Source organism: Symphalangus syndactylus, chromosome 23 (assembly GCF_028878055.3).
Source record: "Symphalangus syndactylus isolate Jambi chromosome 23, NHGRI_mSymSyn1-v2.1_pri, whole genome shotgun sequence".
Classification (NCBI taxonomy): domain Eukaryota; kingdom Metazoa; phylum Chordata; class Mammalia; order Primates; family Hylobatidae; genus Symphalangus; species Symphalangus syndactylus.
This window is the reverse complement of record NC_072445.2, coordinates 36,974,583-37,002,353: the sequence shown is the minus strand read 5'-3', so window position 1 is coordinate 37,002,353 and position 27,771 is coordinate 36,974,583. Positions and strand designations below refer to the sequence as shown.

Sequence of the window (27,771 nt, the reverse complement as noted above, 5' to 3'; positions counted from 1 at the left end):
CCCAAGGCAAGAGGATGGTTTGAGCTCAGGGGTTCAAGACTAGCCTGGGCAACACAGTGCAATGCTGAGTGTGGTGGCACATGCCTGTAGTTCCAGGTACTAGAGTGGCTTAGGTGAGAGGATCATTTGTGCCCAGGAGGTCAAGGCTACAGTGAGCTGTGATCGCGCCACTGGGTGACAGAGAAATCCTGTCTCAAGAACAGTAACAACCACATACACACACACAAATGAAAATTCATTTAGCCAAATTACAAATAACTAAAATGGGAGAACAGGAAATGGGGTGAATGAAACTAACAATTACTATGGGTCAGGCAGAGGTCCAAATCTTTTTATTTATTTATTTTTTTGAAACAGAGTCTTGCTCTGTCGCCCACGCTGGAGGGCAATGGTGCGATCATGACTCACCGCAACCTCCGCCTCCCGGGTTCAAGCAATTCTCCTGCCTCAGCCTCCGGAGTAGCTGGGATTACAGGCACACACCACCACGCCCAGCTAATTTTTGTATTTTTAGTAAACACGGGCTTTCACCATGTTGGCCAGGCTGATCTCGAACTTCTGACCTCAGGTGATTTGCCTGCCTCAGCCTCCCAAAGTGCTGGGATTACAGGCGTGAGTCACCGCGCCCGGCCCCCAAATCTTTATACTATCAATTTACCTAATTCCAATTTAACAACTGGTGCCCTTATGTTATATATGAGAAAACTGAGGCACAGAGACAGTAACTTGCCATATGTCACACAGCAGAGGCTTTGAACTTTGCTCTTCACCACTACATTGGCTATCACAAAGCAAAATCCTTATCTCCCTGTGTAAAGTCAACAGATAATGATTAAAGGTTAAAAAAATTTGAGAGAGAGGTAAAAACCCAAAAATCAGTTGAAAGGATGAAACAGAATTGCCTCTGGGGAGTCAAGGAAGGAAGAAAAAGGTCTAGAACCCCTTGTTGCTTTTAACAAGCCAACAGAACTACTTTAGTCTTTAAACCATACATTTGTAATCTGGATAAAATGAAAATTAAATAAGGAAATGTACTTCCCCTTTAAAAACACCTTTAAGTACACATTAAAACTCTGACTTTCAGCTGGGTACAGTAGCTTACACCTGTAAGCCCAGCACTTTGGGAGGCCATGCAGGAGGATCAGTTGAGCCCAGGAGTTCACAACCAGCATGAGCAAGTTGGCAAGACCCCCATCTCCACACACATACACACACAAAAATTTTTTTTATTAAACTCTGACTGAGGCCCTGAAAAACTGGACATGCGCACCAATGCAACTCAAGAAAAAGTGCAAAAACAGGCCAAGTGCAGTGGCTCACGCAAGTAATCCCAGCACTTTCGGAGGCCCAGGTGGGCTAATCACCTGAGGTTAAGAGTTCAAAACCAGCCTGGCTAACATGGTGAAACTCTGTCTCTACTAAAAATGCAAAAACCAGCCAGGCGTGGTAGTGGGTACCTGTCATTCCAGCTACTCAGGAAGCTAAGGCAGGAGAATCACATGAACCTGGGAGGCAGAGGTTGCAGTGAGCTGAGATGGTGCCACTACACTCCAGCCTGGGTGACAAAGTGAGACTCCATCTCAAAAAAATAAAAAGCAAAACAACAACAAAAAAGGTGCAAAACAAGCCCAAATATATATAAGCATTTGATATATGATAAAGATGGCATTTCAAATCATCAGGGAAATGTACATTTTTCAATGAATGGGAAAACTGACTAATCATCTGGAAAACATGTTAAGGTACTAACATTGAAAAAAATTCAGCTATATAGAATATTTATAAGTAAACTGTGCAGTCATAAATAAAACAGAAGTGAATTTTATATAATAAGGAAAGATTTCTCCCCCTCCCACCGCCCCTCCCCGACACACCGCCGCCGCACTTTAAAGCAGATATCAAAAAGGAAAAGACTGCTGGAGTCAATGTCATAAAAATTCACCCAAAAAGTGCCACATAGTAAAAAACATTATAAACCAAGTGAGACAAACTGGAGGAACCATAAGAATCTAATAAGCTATTGGCCGGGCGCGGTGGCTCACGCTTGTAATCCCAGCACTTTGGGAGGCCGAGGCGGGTGGATCACGAGGTCAGGAGATCGAGACCACGGTGAAACCCCGTCTCTACTAAAAATACAAAAAATTAGCCGGCCGTGGTGGCGGGCGCCTGTAGTCCCAGCTACTCGGAGAGGCTGAGGCAGGAAAATGGCGTGAACCCGGGAGGCGCAGCTTGCAGTGAGCCGAGATTGCGCCACTGCACTCCAGCCTGGGCGACAGAGCGAGACTCCACCTCAAAAAAAAAAAAAAAAGAATCTAGCCAGGCGCGGTGGCTCAAGCCTGTAATCCCAGCACTTTGGGAGGCCGAGGCGGGAGGATCACGAGGTCAGGAGATCTAGACAATCCTGGCTAACATGGTGAAACCCCGTCTCTACTAAACATACAAAAAATTAGCCGGGCGTGTTGGCGGGCGCCTGTAGTCCCAGCTACTCGGGAGGCTGAGGCAGGAGAATGGCGTGAACCCGGGAGGTGGAGCTTGCAGTGAGCCGAGATCGCGCCACTGCACTCCAGCCTGGGGCACAGAAAAAGACTCTGTCTCAAAAAAAAAAAAAAAAAAAAAAAGAATCTAATAAGCTATTTTCCTTAATATGCAAACAGCTCACATAAATCAATGAAGAAAAGAACGACAATCTGAGAAAGGTAGAGAGGAAAATACACAAGTCACAGAAAAATACAAAAGGCCAATAAAGATATGGAAAGATATCCAACCTCATTCATAATTACAGAAAAACAAATTAAAATGAATACATTTTAACCCACCAGGCCAGCAACAAGGTAAAGATACAGATAACTCTTCAGTTGGTTAAGAGTGTAGCAAAACTCTTGTCCATCAACAAAATAGTGGTTAAATAAAATATGACCAACGACAATGGACATACAATGCATCCATTCAAAAAACAAAAACAGAAAACAAAAAACATGCTGTCCATAACATACTGTGAAATTTAAAAATCAAGTTTGAGAACAGTATATATAGAGCTGGGCACAGGTGGCTCATCCCAGTAACCCCATGGGGCATGTTGAGAGGCTGAGGTGGAGGATCACCCAGGAGTTCCAGACCAGCCTGGGTAACATAGCAAGACATTGTCTCTACAAAAAAAAATGCTGGGCGTGGCAGCACATTCCTGTAGTCCCAGCTACTAGGGAGGATAAGGCAGGAGGATCATTTGAGTCTGGGAGGTTGAGGCTGCAGTGAGCCATGATTCTAGGACTGCACTCTAGCCTGGGCAACCGAGCAAGACCCTTTCTCTCTCTCCATATATATATATGGAGAGAGAGAGAGAAATAGATATGGAAAGAGAGAGAGAGATTTTTTTAAAGACAAGGTCTCACTTTGTCACCCAGGCTCCAGTGCAGTGGCACGATCTCAGCTCACTGCAGCCTCGACCTCCTGGGCTCAAGTGATCCAACTGCCTCAGCCTCCCAAGTAGCTGGGACTACAGGCATGCACCACCTTGCCCAGCTAAACATACTTTCTTTGAAAATAAAAATTTCCGTACATATATAAAATATAGCCATCACACATACAAAAGAATTAAGACTTCACCAGCAATCAAGGAAACACAAAATAAAACAAGTAACACCTTTTATCTATCAGATAAATCTACCTGGTAAAGATAAAAACATAATTATCCAAAATCAGGCTTTCTACTGCCTGTTAAAATTAATTGGTACATACTTCTTGGAGGCAATCTGGCAATGTTTATCAAGAACCTTCAAAAGGGCATACCTTGACCTGCCAATTCTGCTTCTCAGAATTTGCCCTAAATAAATACATGGGTTTTATGTCACAATAAAAAAAAAAAAGAATTGAAGGCTGGGCACAGGGGCTCACGTCTGTAATCCTAGCACTTTGGGAGGCCGAGGTGGGCAGATCACCTAAGGTCAGGAGTTCAAGACCAGCCTAGCCAAGATGGCGAAACCCCATCTTTACTAAAAATACAAAAATTAGCCAGGCATGGTGGTGTATGCCTGTAATCCCAGGTACCAGGGAGGATGAAGCAGGAAAGTTACTTGAACCCAGGAGGCAGAGGCTGCAGTGAGCCGAGATCACGCCACTGCACTCCAGCCTAGGTGACAGAGGGAGACTGTCTCAAAGGAAAAAAAAAAGAATTGAGAGAGAGATGAAAATAATTAAGCAAGTGAACAGAAATATTTATAATAGTGAAAAAAATCAATAAATGACTGATGAAGTTACAGAATACTCAAATAATGGGACGCTAGGAGTCATGAAAAACAGATATGGAAAGATAACTATAAGTTAAAAAGTAGGCTATAACGCAGTATGTATACATGGTTATATTCCAATTTGAAATATATAATAGGCATATGAGTAGCTATATATGTATGTATATGAACACACACTGACAAGTTATTAGCTTTTAGTATTACAAGCAGCTTTACTGTTTTTTTTTGTTGTTGTTCCCCAAAGTATAATGCCATTTATTAAAAACGAAACAGGGCCGGTCACCACGGCTCATGCCTGTAATCCCAAAACTTTGGGATGCTGAGGTGGGAAGATTGCTTGCACCCAGGAGTTCGAGGCCAGTCTGGACAATATGACAAACCCCCTATGTACAAAAAGTACAAAAAACACAAAAATTAGCCAGGTGTGGTGGCACATGCCTTTAATCCCAGCTACTTGACAGGCTGAGGTCAAAGGATCACTTAAGCCCAGGAGGTCGAGGCTGCAGTGAGCTGTGATCACACCACTGCACTCCAGCGTGAGCAACAGTGAGATCCTGTCTCAAAAAAAAAAAAAAAAAAAAAAAAAAAGTGTTGCGATTACAGGTATGCACCACTGTGTCCGGCCTGAGAATTGACATATTTAATATTACCTAATTTCACATTTAATTTTTTTTTTTTTTTTGAGATGGAGTCTTGCTCTGTCACCCAGGCTGGAGTGCAGTGCTGCAATCTCAGCTCACTGCAACCTCCGCCTCCTGAGTTCAAGAGATTCTCCTGCTTCAGCCTTCCGAGTAGCTGGGATTACAGGTGCCCACCACCACGCCCGGCTAATTTTTGTATTTTTTAGTAGAGACGGGGTTTCACCATGTTGGTCAAGCTGGTCTTGAACTCCTGACCTCGGGTGATCCACCCGTCTTGGCCTCCCAAAGTGCTGGGATATCAGGCATGAGCCACCGCACCCGGCTCTAATTTATTTTTATTTTTCAACTCTTATTTTAGGTTCAGGGAGTACAAACATGTGCAGGTTTGTTACATGGGTAAATTGCATGTCACTGGGGTTTGGTATACAAATGATTTCATCACTCAGAAAATGAGCATAGTACTATCCGATAGGGCTTCATTCTGAATTTGTTGGGTTTTTATATCCAGCATTATTACTTTTACAATTGAGTATAAAAAAAGAAATTTCGGCCAGGCGAGGTGGCTCATGCCTGTAATCCCAGCACTTTGGGAGGCCGAGGCAGGTGGATCACGAGGTCAGGAGATCGAGACCATCCTGGCTAACATGGTGAAACCCCGTCTCTACTAAAAATACAAAAATACAAAAAATTAGCTGGGTGTGGTGGTGGGCACCTGTAGTCCCAGCTACTCGGGAGGCTGAGGCAGAATGGCGAGAACTCGGGAGGCAGAGCTTGCAGTGAGCCTAGATCACACCACTGCACTCCAGACTCCGTCTCAAAAAAAAAAAAAAAAAAAAAAAAAAAGAAATTTCATTTCCCAAGAAGGTAAAGCTCTTCATGGAAAAAAGACAAAAGTGCAAGTTCAGTAAATTCATAAGATAAATAAAACAGACCTTTAGCACATGAAAGTACTCATGAGAAATGACAAAACAGGGTGGGAGGGTGAGGATCAAAAAACTACTTGTCAGGTACTATGCTTATTACCTGGGCAACAATCTGTACACCAACCCCATGACCCGCAATTTATCCATATAACAAACCTGCACGTGTACCTCCGAATCTAAAATAAAAGTTGGGAGGAAGAAAAAAAAAGAAATGGCAAAATACAAATTAAAACAGGATCACATTTTTTACCTATGAAATTGGAAAAAAAATATATTATGCGCTACACTGATGAGATGGTCAAAGAAATACTCGTTACGGTAATGGCAGAAATACAAATGCATCCAATCTTTATGAGGTGTAAGACAATTTGGCAATTAAGTATTAAGAGCATTAAAAGCCATGTTTATATTTAGCCCAGCAATCCTCAGCCCAGCAATCTAATTCTAGGAATAAATTGTAAGGAAATAGGGATGCAAGCAAAGATTTAACTACAAGAAATGTTCAATACTGAATTTATATTGAAAAAAATTTTAAACAATCTAGATATCCAACAAAAAGATTATTAATCATATCTATGTAATAGAATACTACAAAACCTTTAAAGGTAAGTGTTGAATTGTATTTATTAAGACTGGGAAAATGGTTATATCATTCAGTGAAGAACAGATTACACAACAAGGTGGGCAATAGGTTAAACAGTATCTCCCCAAAATTCACGTCCTTCCAGAACCTCAGAATGTGACCTTATTTGGAAACAGGGTCTTTGCAGATGTAATCAGTTAAGATGAGGTCATATAAGATTAGGGTGGGCCTTAAATCCAACTGACTGGTATCCTTATAAGGGGAAGGAGATTTGGAGACACACAAGGAAAGCCATCTGACTAATAAGGCAGACACTAGAGTGATACAGCTACAAGCCAAGGAAGGCCAAAGATTGGAAGGAGCCACCAAAAGCTAAAAAGAGGCAAGAAGGGATGCTGCCCTAGAAACTTCAGAGGGATGATGGACCTGCTAACACTCTCAATTTGGAACTTCTAGTTTCTCAAACTATAAGGAAGTTAATTTCTGTAGGTTTAAGCCACCCAGTTTGTGTTGTTTCTTAAGCAACACTAGGAAACTCATACAATGTGTGAAACACAGTAATCGGAAGCACAGGCTACTTATGTTTGAATTCCATTTCCACCCATGTGACTTTAGGTTATTTAACCTCTCTCTCTTTTCCTTTTGTAAAAAATGAGGATAACAATATTCATTTCCTAGAATTATTGTATTAAATTATATATTAAATATAAATCACTTAAAACAGTATCTAGAATATAGTAAATGCCCCACTTTTATAAAGCAATCACAGGTACAACACACACACACAATATGTTATTAGAATATACATATATCAAAAGGTTAACATTTTTATCTCTGGGTCCCATTATTATCGCTTTTTTTTTGTTTGTTTTGTTTACCAGTTCTTTCTAATCTATCTGCAATGAACATAAATCATGTCTTTTTTTTTTTTTTTTTTTTTTTTTTTGGAGACAGAGTCTTGCTCTGCTGCCCAGGCTGGAGTGCAGTGGCGCCATCTCAGCTCACTGAAACCTCTGCCTCCTAGGCTCAAGTGATTCTCCTGCCTCAGCCTCCTGAGTAGCTGGGATTACAGGCACCTGGCTAAATTTTGTTTTTTTTTTTTTTTTTTTTTTTTTTTGAGACGGAGTCTCGCTCTGTCGCCCAGGCTGGAGTGCAGTGGCGCGATCTTGGCTCACTGCAAGCTCCACCTCCCGGGTTCACACCATTCTCCTGCCTCAGCCTCTCCGAGTAGCTGGGACTACAGGCGCCCGCCACCACGCCCGGCTAATTTTTTGTATTTTTAGTAGAGACGGGGTTTCACCGTGGTCTCGATCTCCTGACCTTGTGATCCGCCCGCCTCGGCCTCCCAAAGTGAATTTTGTATTTTTAATAGAGACGGGGTTTCACCATGTTGGCCAGGCTGGTCTCGAACTCCTGACCTCAAGTGATCTGCCCGCCTCTGCCTCCCAAAGGTGTGAGCCATCGTGACCGGCCTATTTTTTATTTTTATATTTTTCTTTCTTTCTATTTTTTTAACTCTTTTTTTTTTTTTTTAACTTTTTGCCAACATTCAGATCCTAACAATTTTTTTTCTTCACAGCAGGAGTGGAAGTTTATTTTAAAAGGCTTTAGAACAGGAAAGAAAGAAAAAGTACACCTGGAAGAGACCCAAGCAGGCAACTTGAAAGACAAGTGCTGTTTATGTCATAACAAAATACAATCATTTTAAAAATTTAAAAATAAGGTAGGGCTTCCCTGTCACAGTTGTATGCAAACCCCAACCCCCAGCCAGTGGTTTCCACTCTTCTCAAGGCCTGTTACCAAAGGGTTAAAAAAAAAAAAGTAAAAAATAAAATTTACTTTAGAAAATAAAATGCTGACCAGAAAGCACTTTAGAAGCACATCATGTATCATTCAATCAACCATTAGAAGGTAGTTGCTTCATAAGAGGCTGACCTCTTATGAATCACTGACCTCAAGCACAATAATTCAAGTGTGAACCCTCAGAAACACTTGACAGACCTCAGGCTCAAAACACACTAAAAAAAGCACAACCATTCATTGTAAAAGGTGGGTTTTTTAAACCTCAGTACATAGTGGGGCTGATCCTCTATATTTGGGAATAAACTGCTCTCCCTCCCAAAACAAACATTAACTTTGGCAAATGAGAACACCATTTACTAAATCAATTACCCTTCCAACAAGTGAAAAACGTATTCGTCTTCTCTGCACAAGGTGATTTAGAAAGAGTTAAACCCTTTCACTGGGTGTGGCGGCTCACGCCTGAAATCCCAGCACTTTGGGAGGCCAAGGCAGGAGAATTGCTTGAGCTCAGGAGTTTGAGACCAGCCTGCCAACATAGCAAGACCCTGTCTCATTTTAAAAATAAAAAAAATAAAAATAAAGAGTTAAACCTTTTCAGTTTTAGTCCTGTTGCATTTTGGGTTTCTTGTTCTCAAACAATATTGTAAATAATATTGTCAGATGAGCTTACTACTAGTTTACTTCTTAACAAAGCAAAACTAAGTTTTAATAAAATTATACATAATTACTGGATAAGAATTTGTTGCTTAATGAGAAAGGATTTTACTATATTTCAAATGACCAAAGCCCACCACTACAGTTTTTTTTTTTTGAGACAGAGTCTTGCTCTGTCTTCCAGGCTAGAGTGCGGCGGTGCGACCTCGGCTCACTGCAACTCTGCCTCCCACGTTCAAGCGATTCTCCTGACTCAGCCTCCCGAGTAGCTGGGATTACAGGTGCACACCACCAAGCCCCACTAATTCTTATATTTTTATTTTGCTTTTTTTAAATTTATTTTTTCTAGAGACGAGGTTTCACCATGTTGGCCAGGCTGGTCTCGAACTCCTGACCTCATGATCCGCCCACCATGGCCTCCCAAAGTGCTGGGATTACAGGCATGAGCCACCACGCCCAGCCTTGTCTGTTTTAAGACAAGGTCTTGCTCTGTCACCCAAGCTGGAGTGCAATGGGGTAATCTCAGCTCGCTGCAACCTCCGTCTTTTTTTTTTTTTTTTTTTTTTTGAGACGGAGTCTCGCTCTGTCGCCCAGGCTGGAGTGCAGTGGCACGATCTTGGCTCACTGCAAGCTCCACCTCCCGGGTTCACGCCATTCTCCTGCCTCAGCCTCCTGAGTAGCTGGGACTACAGGTGCCCGCCACCAGGCCCAGCTAATTTTTTTGTATTTTTAGTAGAGACAGGGTTTCAACATGTTAGCCAGGATGGTCTCGATCTCCTGACCTTGTGATCCGCCCACCTCAGCCTCCCAAAGTGCTGGGATTACAGGGGTGGGCCACCATGCCCGGCCAATCTCTGTCTTCTGAAGTGATCCTCTCATCTCAGCCTCCCAAGTAGCTGGGACTACAAGTGCATGCCACCATACCCAGCTAATTTTTGTATTTTTCGTAGAGTTGGGGTCTCCCTATGTGGCCTAGGCTAGTCTCAAACTCCTAGACTCACACAATTTGCCTGCCTCAGCCTCCCAAAGTGCTGGGATTACAGACATGAGCCACCACACCCAGCACATTGTTAATTCTTTAAAATATCTATCCTTTTGTAGTTCATAAGCGTGATGATTGGGTGTTCACACTTATGTGAGACATGTGCCCTCCCTCAAACCTTGTTATGACATTGGCACATTATTTCTCTGATGTGAAAAAAATAAAGTTAAAAAAAAAAATCCAGTCAGAGCAACACAGGGAGACCCCATCTCTACAAAAAATTTTAAAAATTAGCCAGGCATGGTGGCACACATCTGTAGTCCCAGCTATTCGGGAGGTTGAGATGGGAGGATTGCTGGAGCCGAGGAAGTCGAGGCTGCAGTGAGCCATGATCATGTCACTGCACTCCAGCCTGGGTGACAGAGCAAGACCTGTTACCTCAACAAAAAAAAACAAAATCAGGACCTTGCCTATAAAAACCTACCTTTTTGACCCTGTCTCAAAAAAAAAAAAAAAAAAAAATATATATATATATACACACACACACATAAATATACACATATGTGTGTTTATGTGTATTTGTATATATGTGTATGTGTATATATATGTATACATGATCAGCCTATCCAAGTACTTTGACAACTAAATTCAGTTCCCACTCAAACAATGTGGGTATAAGGGCCTTGTTATCTACTACTCTGAAGAGTAAAGACAATCAACAGCAATAACCACAGCTGTTTAAAAAGTTTATATATATAATTTTACATACATATACATGCATAGAAAATTCTATGTTATATATACGCACATATATATATATATATATATATATATATATATATATAGCACAGAATATTCTGTGCAATGGGGCAATCTCAGCTCCGAATATAATGCACAGAAAGGTCAGAAGAAATTGTTAGCAGTGGCTATATCTGGAAACAGGAGGGGTTTATGCTTCCAATCTTTAGTACAGGGGTTACAAATGAGTAGCCCAAGGGCTACATTCTGCCTACAGATGTGCTTTATATTTGGTCTTCAGTGTTTTTAAAATACTTGAATTAATTGCCAACATTTAAAAATCAGGATATTTCAGCCGGTCACAGTGGCTCATGCCTGTAATCCCAGCACTTTGGGAGGACAAGGTGGGCAGACAGTTTGAGCTCTGGAGTTTGAGACCAGCCTGCGCAACACGGCAAGACCCTGTCTCTACTAAAAATGCAAAAACATAACCGGCCATGGTGGCAGGTGCCTGTGGTCCCAGCTACTTGGGAGGCTGAGGTGGGAGGATCACTTAGAGCCCAGGGAGGCATATGGGGGAGCGGAGGTTGCAGCGAGCAGCGATCCTACCAATGCACTCCAGCCTGGGTGACAGAGCGAGACTCTGTACCCCACCCCCCAAAAAAACAACAAAACCAGGGCATTTCCTATAAAAACCTATATTTTTGACTCCTCTTGAAAAAAATAGAAAAATCTAACACTGGGCCCCCATTCTAGCAGGGCAATATTTAAGGCAAGTATCAAACATGCTCTTTATAAAGGCAAGGCTGGCCGGGCGCGGTGGCTCACGCTTGTAATCCCAGCACTTTGGGAGGCCGAGGCAGGCGGATCACGAGGTCAGGAGATCGAGACCACAGTGAAACCCCGTCTCTACTAAAAATACAAAAAAAAAAAAAATTAGCCGGGCGTGGTGGCGGGCGCCTGTAGTCCCAGCTACTCAGGAGGCTGAGGCAGGAGAATGGCGTGAACCCAGGAAGCAGAGCTTGCAGTGAGCCGAGATCGCGCCACTGCACTCCAGCCTGGGCGACAGAGCGAGACTCCGTTTCAAAAAAAAAAAGGCAAGGCTTTCCAGTTCACACACCTTCAATTGTTACCCATTTGGCACCTAAACATATTTTAGTTTGCAACCCCTGTTTAAACTATTCTAAACTATTTGAACTTAATATGCGCTTATATGACTTTTTAAAGTTTTTCCTCAATGGAAACACAATGGCAATGATCTAAGAGAACTTTAGAGAGCTTACAAAATATTTTTGTCCATTCACATCTAAATTACTGAGTAACACAGGCATAAGAAAAAAATTAAGCCTTTTCTCCCATCTACCCTTACATATTACTTCAACAAATGTTTACTGAGCACCTATGTACAAAGCAGTGCATAAGAGGCTTAGGGAGAAACAAAGGCTATTGGGGGCACTGTCCTCTTAAAAGTGTGTTTCTATACATAATAAACACTATAAAAAAGGAAAGAGTGGAGTTCAAAGAAGAGTACACGGCTAAGAACAGGATCAGTATGTCAATTTCAGAAAAACGATAGGACTTCTTCAGGTAGAAAGGAAAGAATAGCATTCTAAGTAGGAGAAACAAGTTTAAAATTGGGAGAGCAAAAGTTTATGTGGGAATGAGCAGCAGCCTAGTTTGAACAGAGCAGAGAAAAGCAGAATATTCACTACAAAGATATGCCAGGCAAGGTAGAAGTAGGTAAACTGAGACCAGTCTTTGCAGGGTCCTGAATGAATGTCAAGCTAAAGCTTGCTGTTCTGTATCTGGTAAGCAACAAGGCCCTGTTAGAGATTTCTAAGAAGGGTCTATATTGAAGCTGTGATTTAGAAAGATTGATCTAGCAGTGGTATGTCCACAAAATAGACTGGAAGGAAGAAAGCCACGTGTAGAAAACCCGATTTGGACTATGCCTATGTTACTTTGTTAAACTAGTAACATAATCTGCAAACTAAAGCGGTGGCAGTGGGAATGGAAAAAAAGACATTTGGGAAGTACACTGCCAAATCCAGGTGGAAATTAACTGGATTTGGCAAATGAACTGGGGTGTCCAGGAAAGAGAGGGCCTTAAAGATAACTCAGTTCAAGTCTAATTTCTGGGAGACCAAAAACTGGCTGGAGTAAGGAAAAGGATAAATTGACCTTTTATTATTTTTATTTTTTAATTTTTTTGATTTTTCATTTTTTTAAAGACTGGGTCTTGCTATGGAGTGCAGTGGCTATTCACAGATATAATCCCACTATTGATCAGCACGGGACTTTTGACCTGCTCCATTTCTGACCTGGGCTGGCTCACCTCCTCCTTAGGCAACCTGGTGGTCTCCCGCTCCCGGGAGATCACCATACTGATACCGAACTTAGTACGGACACCCAAATGCCATAGCGCACTACAGCCCAGAACTCCTGGGCTCAAGCAATCCTCCCGCCTCAGCATCCCAAGTAGCTAAGACTACAAGCGTGCACCACCACACCTGGCAAATTGACCTTTTAAACACATCTAGTTTTGAATGTCAATAGAACATTCATAAGTTTTCTGCCCCAAGCAGAAAATCCTGCACACTTTTTTTCTGGCCCAACTTTTAGTGATGGCTGAAGAGAATAAAATATATATTTACTAAAAGTAAAGGATATATTTAATACAGAGCTAATGAGAAGCCCATCCCAGAGCAGAAACATGATCAAAATTAAGCTCCACAGAATCAAGCTGGTTCCCACCTCATACCATACACAAAAATTAATTATACAAAATGGATATCCATATACAAAATGGACCAACAACCTAAATATAAAGAACTAAAACTATAAAACTCTTAGAAGAAAACAAAGGGATAAATCTTCATGACCTTGGATTTGGTAATGAATTCTAAGATATGACATCAAAAACACAAGTGAAGAAAAAAAGAATTGATATGGACCTCAGCACATTAGAAACATTTGTGACTCACAGGACATTGTCAAGAGAGTGAAAAGACAGCCTACAGAATGGGAGAAAATAGTGCAATTTATATACCCAATAAGGGTTTCATATCTAGAATATATAAAGACTTCTTACAGGCCAGGTGCGGTGGCTCACGCCTGTAATCCCAGCACTTTGGGAGGCCAAGGCGGGCGGATCATGAGGTCAGGAGATCGAGACCATCCTGGCTAACACAGTGAAACCCTGTCTCTACAAAAATACAAAAAAATTAGCAGGGCACGGTGGCAGGCGCCTGTAGTCCCAGCTACTCGGGAGGCTGAGGTAGGAGAATGGCGTGAACCCAGGAGGCGGAGCTTGCGGTGAGCTGAGATTGCGCCACTGCACTCCGGCCTGGGCAACAGAGTGAGACTCCGTCTCAAAAAAAAAAAAAAAAAGACTTCTTACAACTGAACAACAAAAAGACAACCCAATTTAAAAATGGGCAAAGCCTTTTTGTGCTGACAGTGCTCCAGCAAACATAATGAACATTCCTAAAAGCCACCAGACTTTCTATTAGAAGTATGGCAAACACCAACCCCACAAAGTGACACAGTATAAGAAAGGCAAGAATTCTCTGAATGCCCAGAGAAAGCAGCATTATGACAGGAAGCAGGGTAGCTATGGTGGGCAGACTAAGCCAATTTCCCAGAAAAAGGTTAAAACTATAAAGAAGATTGTGCTGAGGCTAGAGTTCATGGAACCCAACTGCAGATGTAAAAGAATGCTAGCTTTTAAGACATGCAAGCATTTTGAACTGGGAGGAGATAAGACGAGAAAGGACCAAGTGATACAGTTCTAAATGTCATCTTTTATTTTATTATGAAAACAATAAAATCCTGAAGTTAACTTCACTTCATCTGGTTGCTATTGGTCTTTGGGAGGGAATAAACTAGAGCCATCAACAAAATTCCTCAGGGGGTGGGGGAAAGAAAATGGGCAAAGGACTTAAATGGTTATTTCTCCAAAGAAGATACACAAATGGCCAACAAGCACATAAAAATATGTTCATATAATTAGTAATTAGAAAAATAAGAATCAAAATCATAATAAGGTACCAATCCATACCCACTAGGATGGCTATAGTTTTAAAAAGAAAAATATTGGCTGGGCGTGGTGGCTCACGCCTGTAATCCAAGCACTTTGGGAGGCCAAAGCGGGCGGGTCACCTAAGGTCAGGAATTTGAGACCAGCCTGGTCAATAAGGTGAAACCCCGTCTCTACTAAAAATACAAAAACAATTAGCAGGGCATGGTGGCACACACCTGTAGTCCCAGCTACTCGGGAGGCTGGGGCAGGAGAATCACTTGAACCCAGGAGGTGGAGGTTGCAGTGAGCCGAGATCACGCCACTGCACTCCAGCCTGGGCAACAGAGCAAGACTCCATCTCCAAAAAAAAAAAATAAATAAAATATATATATATGTATATAAAATATATATTCCATTAAACTGGAAGTTTAAAAGAAGAAAGAAAAATAACAAGTGTTGAAAAGGATGTGGAGAAATTGGGACCAACTCATACATTGCAGTTGGGAATGTAAAATGATTCAGCCACTGTGGAAAAGAGTTTGGTGATTCCTCAAAAACAGAATGACCATATGACCCAAAATTTCCATTCCTAGATACATACCCAAAGGAACTAAAAAAAAGGTACTCAAACAAATACAGATACATGCACATATTCAAAACTTTACTACTCAGAATAGTCAAAAGACAGAAACACCCCAAATGTCTACCAACGAATGAATAGATAAAACAAATTGTGATATGCATATACAATGGAATACTATCAAGCCATAAAAAAAGAGTGAGGCTGGGGTGGAGGTTGGGGGGTGGCTCATGCCTGTAATCCCAATACTTTGGGAGGCCAGTGCAGGTGGATCCGTTAAGCCCAGGAGTTCTAAAGAAGCCTGGGCAACATGGCAAAATCCTGTCTGTACAAAAAACACAAAAATTGGCTGGACATGGTGGCTCATGCCTATATCCCAGCTACTTGGGAGACTGAGGTGGGAGGATAGATTGAGCTCAGGAGTCGAAGCTAAGGTTAGCCATGATAGCGCCAGTGCACTCCAGCCTGGGCAACAGAATGAGACCCTGTCTCAAGAAAAAAAAAAAAAAAATGAAGTACTGATACATACTACAACATGGATGAACCCTGAAAACATTATGCTAAATGAAAGATGCCATGGCAAGAAACTTATAGGCTTCATTAAAAGAAACCAAAAAAAAGGCTAGGCACAGTGGCTCATGTCTGTAATCCCAGCACTTTGGGAGGCCAAGGCAGATGGATCACTTGAGGTCAGAAGTTCAAGACCAGCCTGGCCAACATGGCGAAACCCTGTCTATACAAAAAATACAAAAATTAGCAAGGCGTGATCTTGCACGCCTGTAATCCCAGCTACTTGGGACGCTAAGGTAGGAGAATCGCTTGAACCAGGGAGGCAGAGGTTGTAGTGAGCCGAGATCACGCCACTGTACTCCAGCCTGGACGACAACAACAACAACAACAAGATGCAGACACAAAAGGACAAATATCGTACAATTCTATTTACATGAAATATCCACGGGAGGCTGAGGCAGGAGAATCACTTGAACCTGGGAGGCAGAGGTTACAGTGAGCCAAGATCATGTCATTTCACTCCAGCCTGGGCAACAAGAGTGAAACCCCGTCTCAAAAAAGAAAAGATCCAGAATAGGTACATACATAGAGACAGAACTCAGACTGCTGGTTGCCAATGGCTGAGGAGAGAATAGTCCTTTACACCGGCTTAATGGGTGTAAAGTTTCATTCTGGGGTTATGAAAAAGTTTAGAAAGAAAGAGAGAGGTGGTGGTTGCACAACACTGTGAATGCGCTAAACACCACTGAATTGTTCACTTTAAAACAGTTAATTTTGCCAGGCACAGTACTGCACACATGTAATCCCACTACTCAGGTTGCTGAGGTGGGAGAATCACTTGAGCCTCAGAGTTCAAGGCTGTAGTGTGCTACATGATCATGCCTGTAAATAGCCATTGCACTCCAGCCTGGGCAACATGGTGAGACGCCTCTAAAAAAATTAAAATTAAATAAATAAAAATAAAAGTTAATTTTACATGGCATCAATTTCACAATCTTATTTTAAAAATCAACAATATTCCAAATCAAAAATAAAAACCTTTTAAAAAATGCAATAGAGTACATAATACTCTATCGCTGTTATGTAGCCCTTCCTTAACCTCTTCCTAAAACTACTATTTGACACACATTTATTTAAGGAAACCAGTATTAATAGAAGTATTATCTCCATCATAAAGGAACTTTTTCCTAGATTTATACATATAAACCACAGCGTAGATGAAAAACTCATTTAGCACGGGTGACTGAGAAATGGATTAACAAGGCAAAGAAGGTAATATGTGATCAGGTAAGAGGTACAACTGATTTTCATATTTAGATTCTAATTTCATTGATTTGTGGTTATATCTTTATCTAGTAGGGTGTTTCTGACAATGTTGAGAAAGTTAATAGGACATCATATTTTACAGAAATATTTTTCCCAAGTTACTTTTCTAGAAAACATCTGTTCCATCCATGGTGGATGCAAGTAGAATTCCAAAACATACACACTGCTCCCTGAAGATACCTGCAGGCAACCTAGGATGTTGCAATACCACAACTGCACAGCACTAGCCTAATAGGAGGTAGAGAAACATTGTCTATATACTATTAAAAGATATTTTATCTACTGCTATACTGAGAAATAAGGCCAGTACTAACTCCTAAGTTAATGTATAAAAATCTAGAAGAGTTATTTGACTCTTGTCACTAATGCTAAACAACAACTTACAATGAACACCTAATGTAACACTCAACTGTACACCTTAAAATGATTAAAATTCGGGCCGGGCATGGTGGCTCACACCTGTAATCCCAGCACTTTGGGAGGCCGAGGCAGGCAGATCACCTGAGGTCAGGAGTTTGAGACCAGCCTGGCCAACATGGCAAAACCTTGACTCTACTAATGCTACAAAAATTAGCCAGGCGTGGTGGCCCACACCTGTAATCCCAGTTACTTGGGAGGCTGAGGCACAAGAATCGCATGAACCCAGGAGGCAGAGGTTGCAGTGAGCCAAGATTGTGCCACTGCACTCCAGCCTGGGCGACAGAGTGAAACTGTCTCAAAAAAAATTAAAAATAAATAAATAAATTGATTAAAAGGTTAAATTTTGTTATATATATTTTACCACAAATACTTAAAAAGTGAGGTAAGCTCTCCTCTGAATCTTGTTGGTTTCCCATAAAAAAAAGGCAATTAGACTACATCAAAAAATATGAACCCATTAAATTGAACATGTTTAAATTTTACATAGTTGAAAACTTCCAGTAATTTCAATTAATAGAAGCTTTCTGACCTCTTAACAGAGTGTTTATTAGATATCCTCCATCTCCAAGGAGGACATACACAAACAAAAAAGGCTTAAATTGTAGCAAGTATGTAGAATTTAACATAATTCTAACCAGAAAGTAATTAAACATTATAATAAGGTATCATGCAGATCTCTGCCCGTAGGGATACAAGAATAGGACAGATGGCTATCTTAGAAGGGCTGGATGCAAATCTGCAGAACACTTGGAATAAACTAGGCTGGAGTGCAGTGGCGTGATCTCAGCTCACCGCAAGCTCCACCTCCTGGGTTCACGCCATTCTCCTGCCTCAGCCTCCCGAGTAGCTGGGACTACAGGTGCCCGTCACCACGGCTGGCTAATTTTTTTTTTGTATTTTTGGTAGAGACGGCGTTCCACCATGTTAGCCAGGATGGTCTCAATCTCCTGACCTCATGATCCGCTCACCTCGGCCTCCCAAAGTGCTGGGATTATAGGCGTGAGCCACCGTGCCTGGCCTAAACTAAAGAATCTCTTGTCAGTTTCCAGTTTTAGAATTCCAAGTTCTGTATTCACAGCCCAATAGTATCTCTGAAAGACATTCCACCTATAGAACACTGCAGATATTAATCTACGAGTCATTTCAATTTGGTTTTAGATATTGGGTTTACTTTCACCATATCATTTATTCACTTTACATACTCACTTAGGAACTGAAAATTGACTACCTCTGTTAACAGACAGTTCCATCATTCTCCAGCAGCATGGCTGCCAGCTCAGGTATAAATGCTACAAACATGCTCAACTGAAAACAATATTTGGTTCTAAATTTAACAAATAGAGGCCAGGTGCAGTGGCCCACGCCTATAATCCTAGCACTTTGGGAGGCCAAGGTGGGTGGATCATTTGAGGTCAGGGGTTCGAGACCAGCCTGGCCAAACATGGTGAAACCCTGTCTCTACCAAAAATACAAAAATTAGCCAGGTGTGGTGGTGGGCGCCCATAGTCCCAGCTACTCGGGAGGCTGAGGCAGGAGAACCTCTTGAACCTGGGAGGCAGAGGCTGCAGTAAGCCAAGATCGCACCACTGCACTCCAGCCTGGGCGACAGAGCAAGACTGTCTCAAAAAAAAAAAAAAAAAAAGAAATATCTACACAATTTTGTCAACCTAAGACCAAAAAAAAAATATGTGTTAACAGGGTAGAAGACTTACAAGGCCAAAACATTCCATTTAGTCAGTTTTTCAACAATGACAAAATAAATTCTTACCTTTGATCACAAAAGCATAACCTTTCCAACTCAGGTTTTATTTTTATTTTATTTTTGAGACAGGGTCTCACTCTGCTACCCGGGCAGGAGTGCAGCAGCACAATCACAGCTCACTGCACCCTTCACCTCCCAGGCTCAACTGATCTTCCCACCTCAGCCTCCCACTTAGCTGGGACTACAGGTAAGCGCCACCATGCCCAGCTATTTTTTTGTTTTTGTAGAGATGGAGGTCTCCCTATCTTGCCTATGCTGGTCTCAAACTCCTGGGTTCAAGCAATCCTACTGCCCTGGCCTCCCAAAGTGCTGGGATTATAGGCGTGAGCTACTGCACTCAGACAGGTTTAATTTTAGAAGACTCAGGGTCTTCGCTTTTCAATCATGATTTTTAATTTACCACACTATTTTTGAATAGACAACTGAATGGTATTTATTACAACCCAAAGCTGGCACTTATGAAGTCACAGGAAGATTAATCATCTTCAATTCAACAGGTTAATCATCAGAGCAAGTTGACAGATTTTCTTGTCAACCTGTATTAGGACTATGTCAACAGTTGCCCAGTTAGAAATTAAATGATGCTTAAAACAACACGTCTAGACTTTAGATTTTTACTTGAGCAACACACACAAATACTGTGATTAAGTATGCATGCATGCACATTATGTGTATATGTATTTACCTAGATTTTATTAATTATGATGGATGTTTGTTTGAAAAAAAAATCTTGGCTGGACACAGTGGCTCATGTCTATAATCCCAACACTTTGGGAGACTAAGGCAAGGTGAGCCCAAGAGTTCAAGACTAGGTCTGGCAACACAGTGTGACTCATCTCTAAAAAAATTTTTAAATTGATCCTTTTGTAATTCATATGCATGATGATTGGGTGTTTACATGCATGTATGAGACATGTCAACCTTGAATCTTGTTATATAACATGTGCACATTACCCACCTGACATGAGAAAAAGGAAAAAAATTAAATTAAATAAAAAGTAAAAAAATAAAAAAATTGGGCCGGGCGCAGTGGCTCACGCTTGTAATCCCAGCACTTTGGGAGGCCGAGGCGGGCGGATCACGAGGTCAGGAGATCGAGACCACGGTGAAACCCCGTCTCTACTAAAAATACAAAAAATTAGCCGGGCGTGGTGGCGGGCGCCTGTAGTCCCAGCTACTCGGAGAGGCTGAGGCAGGAGAATGGCGTGAACCCGGGAGGCGGAGCTTGCAGTGAGCCGAGATCGCGCCACTGCACTCCAGCCTGGGCGACAGAGCGAGACTCCGTCTCAAAAAAAAAAAATAAAATAAAATAAATAAAATAAAAAAATTAGCCAGTCATGGTGGCACGCATCTGTAGTCCCAGCTACTCAAGAGGCTGAGGTGGGAGGATTGCTTGAATCTGGGAGGTTGAGGCTGTAGTGAGCCACGGTTGTGCCACTGCACTTCAGCCTGGGAGACAGAATGAGACCCTGTCTCAAAAAAATAAAAAAATCTGTCAAGATGAATTAGGTAAACATAGGAATCAAAAAATACAGTATTAGATTATGGCACTATCTTTCATAGGAAAGAAAAAAATGAAAAGCCTTCCTGCTTTTAGTTCACAAATGATTTTTCATTTTATAATCAAAGGAAATAAAGAACATGCCTTATATGGCCAAAAAATAAGGTAATGTGACTTAAAGTTGAATTATCACTTAACTGCATGGATTTCTAAGAAGCTACTGACTTCCAACTTCTCAATTTCTCTAAAGCCAGAACACATTTTTTTTTCCAGACAGAGTCTCATTCTGTCGCCCAGGCTGGAGTGCAGTGGCATGATCACGGCTCACTGCAGCCTCGACCTCCTGGGCTCAGGTGATCTCCCTACCTCAGGCACCCAGGTAGCTGGGACTACACGCACGCACCACCACACCTGGCCCAGAACACATTTTCTTAACGGCTCACTCCTTTGCTCATATATGTAACTTGTTTTTATACAGAAATAACATGTCATCAACATATATGCTACTCCATGGCTTTGAGCTTAAGTTTTTTATATAAAAACTCAGATAGAAGTTTTATTTATTTATTTATTTATTTTTTTGAGACAGTCTCAGTCTGTTGCCCAGGCTGGAGTGCAGTGGCACAATCTCGGCTCACTGCAAGCTCCTGGGTTCACGCCATTCTCCTGCCTCAGCCTCCCTCAAATACAAGTTTCATAATCCAACTATATTTTTAATTTTTTTTTTGAGACAGCATCTCACCACTCTGTCACCCAGGCTAGAGTGCAATGGTGCGATTTCAGCTCACTGCAGCCTCAGCTTCCCAGGGTGATCCTCCCACTTCAGCCTCCCAAGTAGCTGGGACTACAGGCGCACATCATTATGCCCGGCTCATTTTGTTGTATTTTTTGTAGAGACAGGATCTCACTATGTCACCCAGGCTGGTCTCAAACTCCTGGACTCAAGTGATCCTCCTGCCTCACCTGGCCTCCCAAAGTGCTGGGATTATAGGCGTGCAGCCTTTTAAGTTATTTTTTTCTTATCCACACTGGGCCTCACCTATTCACTTTCCACAACAACTAAGAAAAATCTTAGACATTAAATACATACCTCAAACATATAAAATTCATTACACTGCTTTTGTAGCCATAATAATTATACTAATAAAGACTGACTCTAAAGAACTTAAAACTTATTAGGGTAGTGTTTAAATGGTCCAATTCACAAGGGGTTGGGAGAAATAATGATCGTCTCCTACCAAACTAGCAGCAACAATATGCCAAGTTTCCTATGCTGAACTAGAGTAAACGAGGAAGAAAAAGAGCCGGAGGTGGGAAGCAGTCAGGCAAGAGAACAACTCTCTTCAAGATATAACTTTACTTCTAAATTTCACCAGAGTAATAGCTCTTCTCAGTGTGTTCAATAACCCATGTCTCTCTGACTAAACACCACAGGTTAGCTGTCAGAAAACTACAGTAGGCTATATTCCCTGCTTGAGATCATCAGAAGTAACAGATACAAATGGAGATTACAAATGATTAATTCTAAAGACTATCTCCTGCATCCAGTCAAAGAGTTTTCTAAACATCTAAAAATTTAAACCTGCTCTTGCTGTAATAATTGACCTTAAAGATAAAATAGTAGGACCCATCAAAGATGATGCACAGAAAAAAAACAAAATGGCGGGGCATAGTGGCTCACACCTGTTCCCAGCACTTTGGGAGGCCAAGGCGGGTGGATCACCCGAGGTCAGGAGTTCAAGATCAGCCTGACCAATATGGTGAAACCCCATCTCTACTAAAAATACAAAAAAATTAGCCGAGTGAGGTGGTGTGCGCCTGTAGTCCCAGCTGGTGGGGAGGCTGAGACAGGAGAATTGCTTGAACAGGAGAATTGCTGCTGGGGAGGCAGAGGTTGCAGTGAACCGAGGTTGCATCACTGCACTCCAGCCTGAGCGACAGAGTGAGACTCCGTCTCAAAAAAAAAAAAAAAAAAAAAAAATTTACACATTACCTTTGGTGCAGCCACGGCTACAAGGCTCCTACTAATAGATGAGCATCATCCAGGGTAGAACTAGGTTAGGAGTGGGATAAAAAGCAGACTTACAGCCTCTTTTCCAGCGTTGCTTGAGGCATTCAGTGGATAAGGAATAAAAGAGAGGTTGGGTGTGCAAGTGATGCCAAGAGAAACAAGATTCCACATGTCAGGAGACTGAATGCCCAACAGAGCAAAGGGCACTGAACCTTTTGCCTTTTGCCCAAAGAAATATTAGTTGCTTCACCTGAAATCCTTTCAAAGAAAGTATAATCGTCTCCACTCCAACTCTGCCTCTGAGTGAATCCAACAACCTCTATTCAGAGTACAAGGGGAAGCCTTGCTTATCAACAACAGCAACTGCTACTTCCAAAGCCAAGAAACACTCCTTTACATAGGGTAGTCTTCTGCCCCAATTCAGTCTTCTACGAGGTGAAGCCAAAAGAACTTGGCTCCCAGCCTAAGTTCTCCATTTTCCCAAACATCTGTCAACTTAGCATTCTTTCACAGAAGCCCCTCTCCATTCCCAGCATTCTGGTGGCCCCAGATGAACCCTCTGCCAGGAGTCCTGTCCCTTCAGAAAGTTCCTTCCCCCAGGATCATCTCATTTCCCCCACTTTTCCTAAGGTGGTTCCCAGGCCCTGTCCCAAGTCTAACACTCCAGGTCCTCCATGTGTCGATTTACTAGTAGATCCTACTCCTCCCTGGCATAACTCTTAAGAAAGTCATCTCCCTCACCATACCCCCTTGTCTTCCCCCATAATATCACCCCCTTTTCCCTATCTATCGTCAGATGGAAAGAGACAGACACATAAATTAATCTGTTCTCAGCTCCTAACTCCCAAGCTTCTCCAGTGCTCAGGTTGTTCCACAGCACCTAATCCTCCCCTATAGTTTCCGCCCAATCCTGGCATCCTCAGCCCCTCACTCCAAACCCCAACCTTTTTCCCCACTCCCCAAACCCAGATCTCCTGTGCTTTTTACTCTCAGCCAATACCATAACCCTTTTCCTCCCAAGTCTACCCACTATGCCTGGATGCCGAAGTCTTTTCCCCTCATCCCACGTCCCTTGGCCCCTAATCCTAGAAAAACCTTAGGAGCTCGCCCCCACCATCTCCCTTCCGCCCCTCCTGCCTCCGGGGCCCCTAACTCTCCTTTAGCCCTGCTCAGCCCCCAAATTCTCCCTATGCCCCCGGGGCTCCCCGACTCGTCCTCCCCGTCCCGGGAAGGGGTGGCCCTCAGTACCCGTCTGGCTCGCCCTGCCGCGAAGCTCAAGTGTCCCTTCCCTTCCCCTCGGGGCCCCGAGGCCGCTGCCAGCGCTGGCACGGCAGGGCCGGCTCACCAGTTGGTCATGTCCAGGAAGAAGGCGCAACCGGCAGGATTGAGCTGGAAGCCGAGCAGCCTCTGAAACTCGGAGATGAGCACGTCCTTGTCGGTGGTGCCCAGGCAGCTGAACTTCTGCATCAGCTCCGGGTCCAGGTCCACGTCCATGCCCTCCATGGCGGGGACCGGACACCCGCTTCCCCGCCTCTTCACAACCGAGCCGCCGCCGCGCCGCCGGGCCCGGGGACCTGGAGGGGGCCCGCTGCTAGCTAGCGTCGTGACCCCGCTCCTTTGAGGTAGGCCCCGGGCCTCTCAGAGTCTCATAGGGGTAAACTCACTCTGCCACTCACTCACTCTCCCCCCCTCCCACCCCCCCCAGCACCGCCGCCTCTGCCGCCTCTAGCCTCTCGCCACCCCGCCGCCTCCGCCTCCTCCCGCGCCGCGCCCACTGCGCAAGCGTCGCCCGCCTAGGCCCCGCCCCTTCCTCTCCCGGAGGCCCGCCTCTTAGTGTCGTCACAAACTCGTGACGTCCCCGCGTGACCTCACCGCGGCGGGGCGATGGAGCGAAAAGTAGGAAGGAGGAAAGACATGGTCCAGCCATGGGGGGCGGGGGAGGCTTCTGGCCAGACCATTACTCCGCCCCGTCCCCACCCTCAAGGAGAGCCGTTAAAGCCTGGGGCTGCGGGAGAAGTTGAGGGACTTTCGTTTATGACAACTCTACCAGTTTGCAGGTGAGGAAGCTGAAGTCCCGGGAGAGGCAGAGACAGTGGCAAGGTCAAGTAGCAAAGTGCACTCAGTCCTCCCAGCAAGGAGTCTGCCACTGGCGCTTGAAGGACGTGTTTGAAGAGCCGCTTTCCCAAAGGGATGCTGCCTTAAAGTCTTGATTCCCTGGCACTCTTTCCTATTACTACACTTTATCGGTGCTGTTTGTGTTATGCAGCGGTAGCATCGTGTCTCCGGAAGATAAAAAAGGTCTCGATACAAACATCCATAACCTTCCACCCACTCCGTCAGGAACAACCCTATCAAAATAAAGTCATGAGAATTTCGCATTCGTTGTTCTGTGTTTAAAATAGAAGACAAAGTATTTCTGTATATATTGTACACCTTCCTGGTCAAGGTCTGTCAAAGAAAGAGAAAGGAAGCGTAGAGACTATCTTGTCTACCCTCTTCTGTTAGAAAATGTTTTTGAAACATCGCGAATTGCCCAGCACTGCTAGATCCAAGGCGGGGAGGGGTTGGGGGGGGATGAGTGAGAAACGGTCTTCTGCCTTCAAGTAGCCCCCTATTTTGCAAATAAGGGAAGTAAGCTTACGTGCGTTGTCCAAAAAATACAGAGCAGCAAAACTAGAACCCAGATTTCTGGTTCCTTATGAAGTGTGTTTTCCACAATTTCAGTAACAGCTGGAATAAGTAGTAATGTGTCGGGGGCCAGGATGTTTTGGAAAGGGAGCGCATTCTACCTCCTCTGTCCCACTACCAAAAGAGAGTAAACTACAGTGGCTTAAAAAGCCTAGGTTCTGGCCGGGCGCGGTGGCGGGCGGATCACGAGGTTAGGAGATCGAGACCACGATGAAACCCCGTCTCTACTAAAAATACAAAAAATTAGCCGGGCGTGGTGGCTGGCGCCTGTAGTCCCAGCTACTCAGGAGGCTGAGGCAGGAGAATGGCGTGAACCCGGGAGGCGGAGCTTGCAGTGAGCCGAGATTGCGCCACTGCACACCAGCCTGGGCGATGGAGCGAGACTCTGTCTCAAAAAAAAAAAAAAAAAAAAAGCCTAGGTTCTGGAGCCATGCATATTTGGGACTGAGAGGTGAACATGTTTTGTCCCAATCTTTTGGATAATGCAATAGAGACAGAAAGATTATAAAAATCTCAATGTAATAACTGAAAGAAACTGAGACTGTCGAGTCCAACCTCCCCATTCTACAGATGAAGACATTGAAATGGAGAGAGGGGAAATGACTCACCCAAGATTACACAGCTGGAAAGGGGGTTCCAAACTCCCAGTTTAGCACTCCATTTACTATACCCTGCTACATTCCCTTTCTACATTAAGTTCAATTGGGGCCTTACACAAAAATTAAAAATTTGACCCAAGAACTAATTTGATGTTAGGACCATAGACTTCTAGAATATGTTTTAACTTGCAGTATCCATGGATGAAAATTGTGTTGACCAAGGATCCAAAAGAAGATATTATTGGAACCTGGTGACTCCATCAGAATGCTGATTCAGGGAAAAATTCAAAACTCTCGGTCAATCCCATACAGTACTAAGGTCTTAGCCCACACCTAAACGCTCTACATAATTCAATTTTTCTTTTTTTTTTGAGACAAGATCTTGTCCTGTTGCCCATGCTGGAGTGCAATGGCAGGATCACGGCTCACTGCAGACTTGAACTCCTGGGATCAAGCAGTCCTCCCACCTCAGCCCCCCAGGAAGGCGAAACTGCAGGTGGGCGCCACCATGCCCGGCTAATGGTTTTTTTTTTCAACTTTCTTTAGAGACAGGGTCTCACTGTGTTGCCCGGGCTGATCTCAAACTTCTGGGCTTGAGAGATCCTCCTGCCTTGGCCTCCCAAAGTGTTGGGATTACAGGCATGAGCCACTGTGCCCTAATATTTTTATGTAATAAGTAAAAAGCTATTAAGGTCAATGAGGAGGTGGGAGGATAGCTTGAGCCCAGGAATTCGAGACCAGCATAAGCAACATGGTGGGACCACCACGCCACAAAAAATTTAAAAACTGATCACACATGGTATTGCTCACCCATGGTCCCAGCTACATGGGAGGCTGAGGAGCGAGGATCATTTGAGCCCAGGAGGTTGAGGCTACAATGAGCCATGTTCCTGCCACTGCACTCTAGCCTGGGTGACAGGAGATGCTGTCTCAAAAAAAAAAAAAATTAAAAAAATTTACATATAAAAATAAAAAGATCCATAAAATTTTATTTTATTGTAAAATAAAATTTACAATAAAAATAAAAAGATCAATAATGGGAGGATCACTTGAGGCCAATAGTTTGAGACCAGCCTGGGCAGGCAGTTTAGCAAGACCCTATCTCTACCAAAAATTTTTAAAAATAGCTGGGTTAACTGGTAGGCACCTGTAGTCCCACCTGCTCCAGGTGGTTGAAGCAGGAAGATAGCTTGCGCCTAGGAGTTTGAGGCTGCAGTGAGCTGTGATCGTGCCACTGCACTGGGGCCTAGACATCTGAGCAAGACTCAGTCTCCCTTTTTTTTTTTAGGCAGAGTCTTACTCTGTCGCCCAGGCTGGAGTGCAGTGGCAAGATCTCGGCTCACTGCAACCTCTGCCTCCCAGGTTCAAGCAATTCTCACGCCTCAGCCTCACAAGTAGCAGGGACTACATGTGTTCACCACCATGCCCAGCTAATTTTTGTATTTTTTGGTGGTGACGGATTTTCACCAATGTTGGCCAGGCTGGTCTGAAACTCCTGACTTCAAGTGATCTGCCATCGGCCTCCCAAAGTGCTGGGATTACAGGCATGAGTCACCTTGCCCAGCGAAGACTCTGTCTCTTAAAAATATATATATTAAAGGCTTGAAAATGAATGAACATATTTTAAACTTCATGAATAATTAAGAAATGCAAATTAAAACAAAGATACATTATCATTCTTACATATTTTTACATTTTTACATAAACAGGGTATTTTTAGTATAAATACGTCCCATACATTAACTAGGTGTCCTCTATTTTTATTTGCTAACTCTGGCAACCCAA

The 27,771-nt window shown here is 43.2% G+C and overlaps 1 protein-coding gene, 1 long non-coding RNA gene and 2 other non-coding genes across 6 annotated transcripts in view; 3 read left to right on the top strand and 1 right to left on the bottom strand.

Moving 5' to 3' along the window:
• ILRUN (inflammation and lipid regulator with UBA-like and NBR1-like domains) overlaps window positions 1–24,460 on the bottom strand; it is a 112,629-nt gene extending 88,169 nt beyond the window's left edge. The window contains exon 1 of one of the 3 annotated variants that reach the window (XR_008654245.2): window positions 24,045–24,379. Coding sequence is in view for 2 of the 3 variants with exons in the window: in XM_055263833.2 (XP_055119808.1) it covers window positions 24,045–24,202 (158 nt within the window). In the remaining variant the exon portion in view is untranslated. Of the gene's footprint in view, window positions 1–24,044 lie in introns of all 3 variants that reach the window. The other 2 variants (XM_055263833.2, XM_055263835.2) reach the window with 2 other exon arrangements.
• LOC129473879 (small nucleolar RNA U13) lies at window positions 9,938–10,042 on the top strand. Its single transcript, XR_008654405.1, has one exon. It is a non-coding gene; the product is annotated as a small nucleolar RNA U13 (small nucleolar RNA).
• On the top strand, window positions 20,046–20,151 carry LOC129473884 (small nucleolar RNA U13). The gene has a single exon (XR_008654410.2). It is a non-coding gene; the product is annotated as a small nucleolar RNA U13 (small nucleolar RNA).
• Window positions 24,461–24,522: 62 nt separating the features above from the next.
• On the top strand, window positions 24,523–25,074 carry LOC134731312 (uncharacterized). Its single transcript, XR_010119054.1, has 2 exons — window positions 24,523–24,595; window positions 24,750–25,074. It is a non-coding gene; the product is annotated as an uncharacterized lncRNA (long non-coding RNA).
• Window positions 25,075–27,771: the final 2,697 nt, after the last annotated feature.